The 11,535-nt window shown below is 46.4% G+C and overlaps 1 protein-coding gene across 1 annotated transcript in view; it reads right to left on the reverse strand.

Annotated features, from left to right (window-relative positions):
• The window catches only part of LOC309361536 (dual specificity testis-specific protein kinase 2-like), a 32,436-nt gene extending 21,136 nt beyond the window's left edge, over nt 1–11,300 (reverse strand). The window contains exons 1-2 of the mRNA XM_081896654.1: nt 11,173–11,300; nt 9,425–9,624 (exon numbers count right to left, since the gene is read on the reverse strand). Of these exons, the coding sequence (XP_081752780.1) occupies nt 9,425–9,610 (186 nt within the window). The 5' untranslated portion in view covers nt 9,611–9,624; nt 11,173–11,300. The remainder of the gene's footprint in view (nt 1–9,424; nt 9,625–11,172) is intronic.
• Nucleotides 11,301–11,535: the final 235 nt, after the last annotated feature.

Here is an 11,535-nt window from a genome sequence, read left to right on the forward strand (position 1 = left end):
GCCACTCGCGATTCCTCATCGGGGAAGTCATCAAACTGCAAGTTTAGAGCGTATTGCATCTCTGTTCTAAAGGCATGATAGTTCCTGGGATCCCCCCCGAATTTCTACACCAATCCTGGCACCTTTCTGGCGAGCGGGGTGGTTTTCTCCTTTCCCTTTTCTGCATCCTGAGCCCTCCTCTCCTCAAGCCTCGCCGTTTGCAGCGCCAACTGGATCTCCAACGCCCTGTACCTTTCTTCCAGGCTTGGACCTCCTCCAGCTGCTCCTGCTTCCCCGGTTCCGGCTGGATTGCTCATGATGCTTCTCCCTGCACAAGCTGGCTTTCGGAGACTTTCGGATTGCTGTGATGGGACGATGAGCTGCTTGTGCGTAAAATGCAAGTCCCTCAGAGTTTGATCAGGCTTTCAAACCTCTGCCTGTGACGGAGCCCCTCCAGCATGGCTGCGTCAATCACTAGTAGAATCCGAAAGTGGCTGCTTTCGGAAATGTTTCCAACATAAAAGCTCCTTAACGGAAACACGTCGTCTGGCCTCTCGGCGTGACAGTTTCCGTCGAGGTGTGGGTGTCCCTATAGGAGGTCCTGAGACCTCCCCACTGGTTTCGCTTGAAGCGTCTCTGAGCCATCCCTCCGACTCACTTTCCCTTGGAGTTCTTGCTCGCCCTCTACTGGTTCCCTCTTCCGCTGCTACTGCTCTCTCACCCTCAGTGAGCCTTTGCGCCTCCGGCGCTTTAGATGTCAGTTCCCTGACACCTTCAGTCAATTTTTAATCAAGTCTCTTTTAGATTTACTTAAGATTAACATTTACAGCTGTAATTCTTTGTTTCTTTCCCCTTAACATCTTATCAGTCCACGATTTTACAGTAATTTTTAAGATATATTTTAAATTTTCTCCAATCCTCCTCCACTGTCTCTTTCCTCTGGTCACGGATTCTGCCGGTCATCTCTGCCAGTCCCATATATTCAGTCACCTTCGTCTGCCATTCTTCCAGAGTAGGTAGTTCTTGCATCTTCCAATACTTTGCCAACAGGATTCTTGCTGCTGTAGTTGCGTACATAAAGAATGTCCTATCTTTCTTTGGTACCAGTTGGCCGACCATGCCCAAGAGAAAAGCCTCCGGTTTCTTTACAAATGTCCACTTAAGGATTTTCTTAATTTCATTATAGATCATTTCCCAGTAGGCCTTAATCTTTGGGCAGGTCCACCAAAGATGGTAAAAGGTGCCTTCAGTCTCATTACACTTCCAACATTTGTTATTGGGCAAATGGTAGATCTTTGCAAGCTTGACTGGGGTCATGTACCACCTATAGATCATTTTCATTATGTTCTCTTTCAAGGCACTACATGCCGTAAATTTAATACCGGTGGTCCATAACTGTTCCCAGTCCGCAAACATAATATCATGACCAATATCCTGTGCCCATTTAATCATAGCTGATTCTAGCTGATTGGCTAGATGATTCTCAGGTTGGCTTCCAACTGTACGATTCTATGATCCTGTTTCCTACAGTGGCCAACCAGGTGCCCCTGATAGGCCCGGAAGCAGGATTTAAAGCACGGATAGGCAACCTAAAACCCGGGGGCAGGATCCGGCCCAATCGCCTTCTAAATCCGGCCCGCAGACGGTCTGGGAATCAGCGTGTTTTTACATTAGTACAATGTGTGCTTTTATTTAAAATGCATCTGTGGGTTATTTGTGGGGCATAGGAATTCATTCTCTTTTTAAAAAATATAGTCCTGCCCCCCCACAAGGTCTGAGGGGCAGTGGACCGGCCCCCTGCTGAAAAGGTTTGGTGACCCCTGATGTAAAGGGTTGTATTTAAATTCTGTTTTTAAATAATGTTGTGCAATTGTTTTTCTGTTTTGCAAGCTGCTTAGAAGCCACCTAGGCATTAAGTAGTATGTAAATTAAATTGCCACTTATTATTATCTGACTTGGCAGGATTAATAGTAATAGTAATAATACCTCCAAGTCAGACTGCTGACCCATCTACCTTAGTATTATACCCCGGGAAGGGCGGGGTATAAATAAAATATTATTGTTGTTGTTGTTGTTGTTGTTGTTGTTGTTGTTGTTGTTGTTATTTCCACAGATAATACTCCTCGATTAATCTGTTCAACCTCATTTTAAAGCCATCTAAGCCAGTGGCTCATGACATGGCCTGCAACAGGGAAGTCCACAACTTAACTTAAGACATCGGTGTGTCTTCCTAGTGAAGATGAGGTCTTTGTCTTTCCCTATCTCTAGGCAGCCCTGCAGAGCAAACAAAATTTAAAACAACCATACTAGGATCTCCTTGGTATAACGTCACATCACCTTGATGGCTCCTTTAAAACCCTGGCACTTGGAGGTGAACCTAAATTAAGCTGGTACCTGCTGGATCATTCTGATCAAGCTATCAGATCAAACAGAGGCCCTTTGTTGACACTTTACCCTCCCTATCGTAGTAGTGATTTGCTCAGTAAGATGGAAACAGCTTAAACAAAGTTTAAGGCTTAAGGTACCAAAGCACAAGCAAAGGACATGACGTAGAAGCTAAGGATAACAAAATCATAGAATGATAGAGCTCGAAGGGAACCCCAAGAGTCATCTAGTCCAACCCTGACAATGCAGGGATCACAACTATAGAATACCTGACAGATGGCCATCCAAACCCCACTTAAAAACCTACCAAGGCATAAGAGTCTCCCACCTTCCAAGGCAGTCCATTCCACAGTCAAACTGCTCTTATCATCAAAAAGTTCTTCTAAATGTTTAATTGGAATCTTCCTGGCAATTGAATCCATTGGTTTGGATCCTCCCCTCTGGCACAACAGAATACAAGCATGCTCCATCTTGCATGTGTGTCTGAAGATGGCTATTCTGTCAATTCTCAGTCTCTTCTTCTCCAGGCTAAACATTCCCAGTTTCTTCAACTGTCCCTCATCATCATCATCATCATCATCATTTATCATTTATACCCCGCCCATCTGGCTGGGTTTCCCCAACCACTCTGGGCGGCTTCCAACAAAGTATTAAAATACAGTAATCTGTTAAACATTAAAAGAGGGCTGCCTTCAGATGTCTTCTAAAAGTTTGGTAATTGTTCTTCTCTTTTACATCTGGTGGGAGGGCATTCCACAGGGCGGGTGCCACTACAGAGAAGGCCCTCTGCCTGGTTCCCTGTAGCTTTGCTTCTCGCAGGGAGGGAACCGCCAGAAGGCCCTCGGTGCTGGACCTCAGTGTCCGGGCAGAAAGATGGGTGTGGAGACGCTCCTTCGGGTATACTGGACCGAGGCCGTTTAGGGCTTTAAAGGTCAGCACCAACACTTTGCACCAATCTCATAAGGCTTGGCTTCCAGACCCTCCATCATCTTGGTCACCCTCCTCTCCCCACCTTCCAGCTCGTCAATATCCTTCTTAAACTGGACACAGGACTCCAGATGAGGTTTGACCAAGGCAGAAGGGAGTAGTGCTATCACATCCCTTTAGCTGGACACTTGTGCTCTGGGTTAATTGGAAGAGACCTTTATACACAAGGCCTGCTGAAATCCACCAAAAACGCTTCCAGGTGGGGGCTTCTATACATATATTTTCTTTATAGTATTATAAGGAATTTTATTAAGAGGCACAATCAAGCATAAAACAAAACCGTACCAGCAGAAAACTGGTAAGAAATATTGAAGCAGAGACAAAAACAGGGGATGGGGACTTCAGTGATACATTCCAGACTTTTTGTATAATAGAAATTAGAACCAAGACTATAGAAACAAAAACACCACTGACATGGATACGCCTTATTTTCTAGAAAGACAGACTGCATTTCCAGTGAACCTTAGTTTGTCAGGCTCTGCACATATTCCTTTTTTCCTGTATTATCCACAGCCATTCATAGGCTGGGGGTGAATGGTCTGTTTTACATTATTTAACATTTTTAAAACCTAACTAAAGAAAGGAAATTGTCCTTACATTTTTTTACCTCTAGAGGATCTCATGTTTACATATTGATTTTTCTAGTGGGCACGATTCCTTTATCTTCAGCAGGTAATATCTGCTGCAGCTAAATTTTCATTTGTCTTTTAGTGCCAGAGCTGCAATTTCAGAAAGTGGGAGTGTTAGATTAAATCAACTAAAGCTTTATTTATTGGCCGAGAGTAATTCTACACTCAGTGCAGCTGTGTGCTAAGGGTACACTAATGTGAATTCTGAGGCATTACTGGGCTAGGGAATGAAAACAAAAACAAAAAAAATGTTAAAAGCATATCTCTCTTTCCAATAATTAGTGCCAGAATTTGTGAGGTCCTCTTACTGAAACTGACATATGCAGATTTCAGATTAATCCACAGCCACACTTTAAAAGGGTTCCTTGTTGATTTGTGAAGGCCTTTTAATTAACTAATAGCCCTGCTTAGCACTTCTATCGCAGGTCTGACCTTTATCGCATCCCGCATCCCTCTTTGTGCGCTACCTTGGCTGTTCCACATTCCCAGCTTCAAAACAAGATTGATGGGGGCAGCTCAGCTGTTCAGCTCCATAAAACAGTCACTATGCCGCCTCTAATGGATACAAAATTGTGGAGTGACCTTTGCAAACAGGCAATACAGGAAATCTTCACTCAGCTCCATACGCCTCTTCCTAATAAAATATGTTTTGCTGAGGACAGCGCTGCCATTTGCTAATGTCCACCATGCCTTGCCTCCTCTTAATCACTTTCAAGGCATGTCTAATCTAGACCAACAGTTCAGGGTATTTGGCACCCATAATCGGAAGCCTTCCAGATTCTCTCACCCACCATCTGCTTCTCTCTGTGCTCAGTGGAATATCAGTGCTCCCACACTGGGCTACAATGAGTCGGAAGTCATCAGGAATTCAATCAATTTGGCATTAAGATTCAGGAAAGAAAAGGTTGCAGTGGAAGCTGTTGCCTCACTCCACAGGTAATCCCACCAACTGGCCCGCCCCGTCCCCAGAGCATGGATACTGCCTACTTTGGGAGCAACTGCTTTAGGTGCCCTCCAGTTTTTGGACTCAAACTCCCATCAGCTCCAGCCAGCAGAGCCAATGGTCAGGATGACTGAAAGCAACTATGGGGTCAGTGGGCTTCCCCCACAATGGCCTATTAGAAACCTCGGGGCTTGAAGACAACAACAACTTTCTTCACTGTCCTCTCCCCCCTGTAACAGTTATCCAGAGGTACACTGCATCTGAGCACACAGGTTTTATTTTTAGCAGTTGTGAAAGGCAACCCCCCCCCAACTCTCTACAGGAACTTCTTGATATATCTAGGCAGACCCATTATAAGCTTTTACACTTACCTGGGAGAAGGGCCTAGAGCTGAAAATAGATGACGCTTAAGAGGAATGCAATATGGGGATCCAAGCCCTATAAATCAATCTCAGCTTAGAGAAGGGAATGTTCCTTTAAAATTTTGCACTGCTAGCCCCAGAATAGTGAGAAATCGTTAAACTAGCCACCCTATTTGTTTAACAAAGGGTGAAAGACTTGTAATAGTTATCTGAACCTAGGCATCCCTAGGTATCTGAAGAAGTGTGCATGCACACGAAAGCTCATACCAATAACAAACTTACTTGGTTTCTAAGGTGCTACTGGAAGGATTTTTTTTTATTTTGTTTCGACTACAGCAGACCAACACGGCTACCTACCTGTAACTAGGCATCCCTGTCTGCTATCTGCCTTCAAATCACCTCACCATTATGCAAATAGAGCCTACGGAGGAGTTGAATATCCTGCACTTAGCCACACAGATGCTGTGGTCTAAACCACTGAGCCTCTTGGGCTTGCCAATCAGAAGGTCAGAGGTTCAAATCCCCAAGATGAGGTGACCTCCCATTGCTCAGTCCCAGCTCCTGCCAACCTAGCAGTTTGAAAGGACACCAAAAAGTACAAGTAGATAAATAGGTACTGCTCCGGGGGGAAGGTAAACAGCGTTTCCGTGCGCTGCTCTGGTTCTCCAGAAGCGGCTTAGTCATGCTGGCCACATGACCCAGAAGCTGTATACCGGCTCCCTCGGCCAATAAAGCAAGATGAGCGCCGCAAACCCAGAGACGTTCACGACTAGACTTAACTGTCAGCGGTCTTTTACCTTTACCTTTTTACAGGTGAACTCAGGATATGCCCAAATGCCTTTCAGCAGGCGGTCAGAATCTGGCTTGTTCCAGGGTCACCAAAGCTCATCACGGGGGGGGGTGTCTCATGGCACATTAGAGCTATGTCAATCTTATACTTATGCCATGATCTAAAGATATAAACCATATCATAAGTTCAGATTCACACACACCTCCTCACAACTTGTGGGGGGAAATATATATATAATATTTACCCATCCACAAATATAATCAATCTATCAAATAGAACTCATACGATATCTCCTTGGAATTCTGTGTATTAGGGAGCAGCAGTTTGCATCTTCAAGATCTTCAGGTTTTCCCCTGGAACATCTGGGTGTAAAAGACCAGCCAGCCTTAAAATAGAGAGCTGCAGGCTCCAGGCAATTGCAAGGAATTGGCAAACATCTTAAGAGACTTAGTTTGCTTTGTAACTGAGTAAACAACTATCAAAAACCTCTCATTTGCTTTGGCTATTAACCAGCCCAGCAGCACTGTGGCTCAGCAGTTGTTTTTAGTGAAGAATAAAAGGGATTTACACACTCACAGCTCTCAGAGGAAGAGGCAGCCAGCTCAAAACAAGGCTGATGCTTTAACCAGGCTGGCGGAATAGCGGGGTCAGTTGGATATTGCACCAAGTATTTGGCATTTAAAGACCTGCTATAACCACCTGTCAAGTGTCTACGTACTGTGCTCGGATGAGGGCTTTATGAGCAGAAACTGGGGGAGGTGGTGCAACAACATAAACAGAAGTGACGTTAATGTCCGACCTCCATCACGCATGCTCTGCTGTGGATAGCTGAAGCCTTGGTACTGTACTCAATGATACCATTATTTGGCCGTGTCCTTGGTCAATGACATCTTACTATAAATTCAATAAAACATTCAGAAACACAACACAACCACCTCACCTCCACCACAAACTCACTGGGAGGTTGGAGGGAAATTCCTGTCATTACTTTAGACCAGCTTCAGGCTAATCTACCAGGGCAGGGGCTATTGTGAAGATATTATCTTAGTGATATAAGTCAGGTGTCCAACTCCCAAGAGGCCGCAATCTACTCACAGAGTTAAAAACTGGCAGTGATCTACCCCCCTTTTTGGGGTTCAGGTCAAAGTTGTTAAGCTTTTTCGGGGGGAGCCAGTGATCTACCACAGACGTCCAGTGATCTACCTGTAGATCACCATCTACCTGTTGGACGTGTCTGATATAAGTGAAGCACTTTCAATTGGGTCTGTTTGACTGGATCTGTTTGTGGTATTTTTTATGTGTTGAGCAGTTTAGAAACTCCTACAAATAAATAAATAGCTGAGCGCTTCCCCACCACCGCCTCCCATTAAGGAGAGACTCCACACAAGCGGACGAGGGAGGCTGAGAATGAGGACTACAACCTTTACTTCAGGGGTGGGGAACAAGACTCTTGCTAAGTAACTATCAGACTCTGAGAAGCTGGTGTCGCTGGATCAAGTTAATCAGTTTTGTTAGCTAAACTTAAGTTTTAATTGGATTTTGAATACACGAGCATGTTACCGTTTCAAATTTTACTGTGTTGTTCTGACCAATGCTTTTTATCAGGTGGGTTTATGGAACCAGGGGGGTAGTAGCCCAAAAGAGTTTAGGAACCAATGGATTAACCCCCAGGGATCAGCTCTCCTGGATGCTATACAAACCCAAACACCAAATGCTATTTCATCACTGGGCATTATAAAACTAGAAGGACGATGCCCTCAGCATGAGAAAACATAATTTCACCTATGTCCAAGGAGAGACACGCCCCCCTCTATTCTAAACAAAGGCTTCATAGTGGATCCCTGGGAATCCTTCATGTTATCTAAAACGGTTTCATTCTACAGTGAGATGTCTCCAGCTTTGCTGGCTGCTGGGATTCTACAGAGCGCCAAGAAAGGAGAGAGAGGGAAAGAAATGCTGCAAGAAAATTGTGTGTGTGTGTGTGTGTGTGCGCAGGGAGGGGGAAGGAGATAGTAACTATCACAACAACAATTTGCAAGAGTGGGAGGAACAAGAGAGTCAGGAGGCTGCAGTGAGTAGGTGGGGATGACGGATTGGGAACCAGCTCATGGTTGCCAGTTGCCAGGGGAGGGGGTGCCTGGGATGGAGAGAATGTGCTATGCTTCCAAATCTGCTTGCATCAGGAAAGCTGGCAGGAGACTGGCAATTTTTACAGCTGACCTTCCTTGTCTGAAACACTGCACTGTGCCTTTTCTCAGGAAACCCGGCTGAGCTTCTTTGACCACTGTTAAGTTGTGGGTTTAATGCACACAGGCTTGAGTAAAGGTCTAGGACAGGGGGCCGGTCCACTGTCCCTCAGACCTTGTGGGGGGGCCGGACTATATTTTGAAAAAAGAAGAGGAACGAATTCCTATGCCACACAAATAACCCAGAGGGGCATTTTAAATAAAAGCACACATTCTACTCATGTAAAAAACTCCTGATTCCCGGATCGTCCGTGGGCTGGATTGAGAAGGCGATTGGGTCGCATCCAGGTCCCTGGGCCTTAGGTTGCCTACCCCAGTCTAGGAACACAAGAAGCTGTGTTATCCGTGTCAGGCCACCAGTCAGTCTTGTTCACTGTGTCCTCTCACCGGCAGCAGCTCTGTGGGGCTTCAGGCAGGGGGTCTCTCTCTCTCAGCCTTACTGGGAGATGCAGGGAATTAAGCCTGGGACCCCACCACATAGACACCCCTGGCACACAAAACAGATGCTCCACACCACCACCACCACAGTACAGCCTTACCTGCCCTCTCCAGGCTGCAACAGGTTTCTGTTTTAGGTAAAGGTAAAGGGACCCCTGACCATTGGATCCAGTCGTGACCAGCTCTGGGGTTGCAGTGCTCATCTTGCTTTACTGGCTGAGGGAGCCGGCGTACAGCTTCTGGGTCATGTGAACCAGAACAGCACACGGAAACACCATTTACCTTCGCGCTGGAGAGGTACCTATTTATCTACTTGCACTTTGACGTGCTTTCAAACTGCTAGGTTGGCAGGAGCAGGGACTGAGCAACGGGAGCTCATCCTGTCGTGGGATTCGAACTTTCTGATCAGCAAGACCTAGGCTCTGTGGTTCAACCCACAGCGCCACCCGCGTCCCGTTTCTGTTTTACAGCAGCACAAAAAAGGCTGCCAGAGTAACACTCTCTCCCTTCTCTGACAGGGCAGCTGTACTGAAGAGGCAGCACAGGCAGGCAGGCAAGCAGGCACAAAGGGTTGCAAGTGTCCTGCACTCCTGAGGGTGAACCTGCACTAAAAGCTTAAGCCAGTGTCAAAGCATTGCAAAGGCTGCATTTCGCGTCAGTCATACCTTGAACACTTTGGAGAAGAAGCCGCTGCCGATCAATTCCGCCTCAAAGTTCTCCCAGAATTCCAGCTTCCTGACAGCCGTGCGCAACCTCTGCCAGCGGTCATCTTGACAATAAGCGTCCGGCATCTCCCCATAGTATGGCGTCAGGCTAGAGGGCTCAGGAGAGACCAGCCCCATTTCACACATCTCAGAGACAGGTGCTGCAAAGAGGAGGGAGAGAGAATGAACAGGTTTCATTGCCGGCTCTGCCAAATGGGTGAAGAAGCCCTGCAAGGCTGGCTGTTGTCGTGCCTGCTTTGCAAACAGCAGGTCCCTTCCAGGGGACAGAGCTTTTAGCCCTCCCCGCCAGCTGACTGACAGCTTCCTATGTCCCAAGGTGGGGAATTATGCTGCCCAAGGGCCACATTCCCCCATGAACAAGCTTCTGAGGGGCCATATGCCAGTGACAGGCAGGGTCAGAACCAAAAGCAGGTGGAGCAATGGATGTGCCTTTCACCTTTCTACAACATGCTAAATTCCAGCAAAAGTCAGGAGCTTCTGCACAAGCTTCAAGCATACTTCACCCTGCACAGGAAACATCTCTTTTCACCATCCAGAAAAGCAAGAAGCATTACCAGAGTGCAAGGATGCCAGGCTTAAGCACTGGAGGAGAGAACACAGATCAGGGCTAGTAAGTGGCCAGATTCTGCCACTGAGACCTCCCCACCCATGCCCAAAGGCCTTCAAACTTCAGGAAAACTACTTCTCCCTTGGTTCATCTACTCCAGAAAGTGGTGCACGTCTGCCAGGAGAGCCCTGCAGGCTGCAAGATGTTCTAGAACATTCAAGGTGGTTCTAGAACATTCTGGAGCATTCTTGTGGGGCCTACTGGGTGCCCAGGGCCACAGCCAGCACCCTTCTTACCTGGAGCGCTACCTGGGAAGATGAGCAGTGGCAATGGGTCAGCTCTTCCACCATTACTGATCAGAATGAACCAGGGTGGTGGTCTGAATCATTATTATTACTAATTACTTGCCCTTCATCCTAAGATCCCGGGACAGGTTACTATGTTAAAAAAACACAGTACTGTACTGCAAACAGATTTAAGCAGCTTACAACCGCAAGTTGTAAGTTTTAAGAATATGTACCTTAAGCATCAGTGGCCAGGGTACAGAGGCACATCTTCAGCATTTGCCAAAAGCTATGTAATGAAGGTGCCAAGCGTGTCTCTGTAGGGAGGGAGCTCCACTACTGGGGCCACCACAGAGAAGACCTTCTCCTGGGTCACTGCCACTCTGAATCTCTGAGGGCGGAAGAACTGCCAATCTTAGCACCTAAAGGGTTCTGTTATGTACTGAAGTTCTCACCCTGGGCCAGCAGGGGGATTCTGTAGATAGTTTTCACTCAGGTCCGCATATGCAAATAAGGAATTGAAAGCGACGTTCAGTGATTGGATAGTTACAGAAAGTTGTTACTCTTGCTTTGTAGTTGAGCTCTATATAAGCAGGCTGGCTGAACCCTTCAGTTCAGTTCTGTTCTGGCTTGTGAATAAACAAGAGCTGTTTGAAGAATCGCTGTGTCGTCTGATGTGTTCACCCACAACTTAACAGGTTCTGCAGGGAAGGAGGTAGGCTTTCAGATATTTGGGGCCCAAGTCATTTAGGATTTTAAACACTAAGTGAACACCTTTGATTGGGCCCAGAAACTAACTGGCTGCCAGTGCAGCTTTTTAAAAACAGGGGTTATATGAAATCTAAACGGAAGCCCACCCAGCAATATGGCAGCTGCATTATGGACCAAGTTAAGTTTCCAAGTTGTCTTCAAGGGCAGTCCCACAGAGAGTGCATTGTAGTGATAGGGAGTGAGAGCTGGTTCTGGGTAGAAACATCCACTCTGAGGAAAATATCACAAGCTAGAGAAAGGAGTCTCTGAGCTTAGTGTGAAGGACAGTGTGTGGTGTCCTGTGAGAGAAATAGGCCAGGAATTAACTGGGAGGCTGAGTCAGGAGAAGTAGAAACTGTAAAGAGACAGTCTACTTAGGTGTCATTCCAGTCAGGAGGGGAGAGATTCTTCTAGTAAGAGAAAACTCCCAAACCAGTGGAACCTTGGGTCTATTACTTGGAGTACCTCAG

The sequence above is a fragment of the Podarcis melisellensis genome (assembly GCF_964234715.1).
Source record: "Podarcis melisellensis genome assembly, chromosome: Z".
NCBI classification, from domain to species: domain Eukaryota; kingdom Metazoa; phylum Chordata; class Lepidosauria; order Squamata; family Lacertidae; genus Podarcis; species Podarcis melisellensis.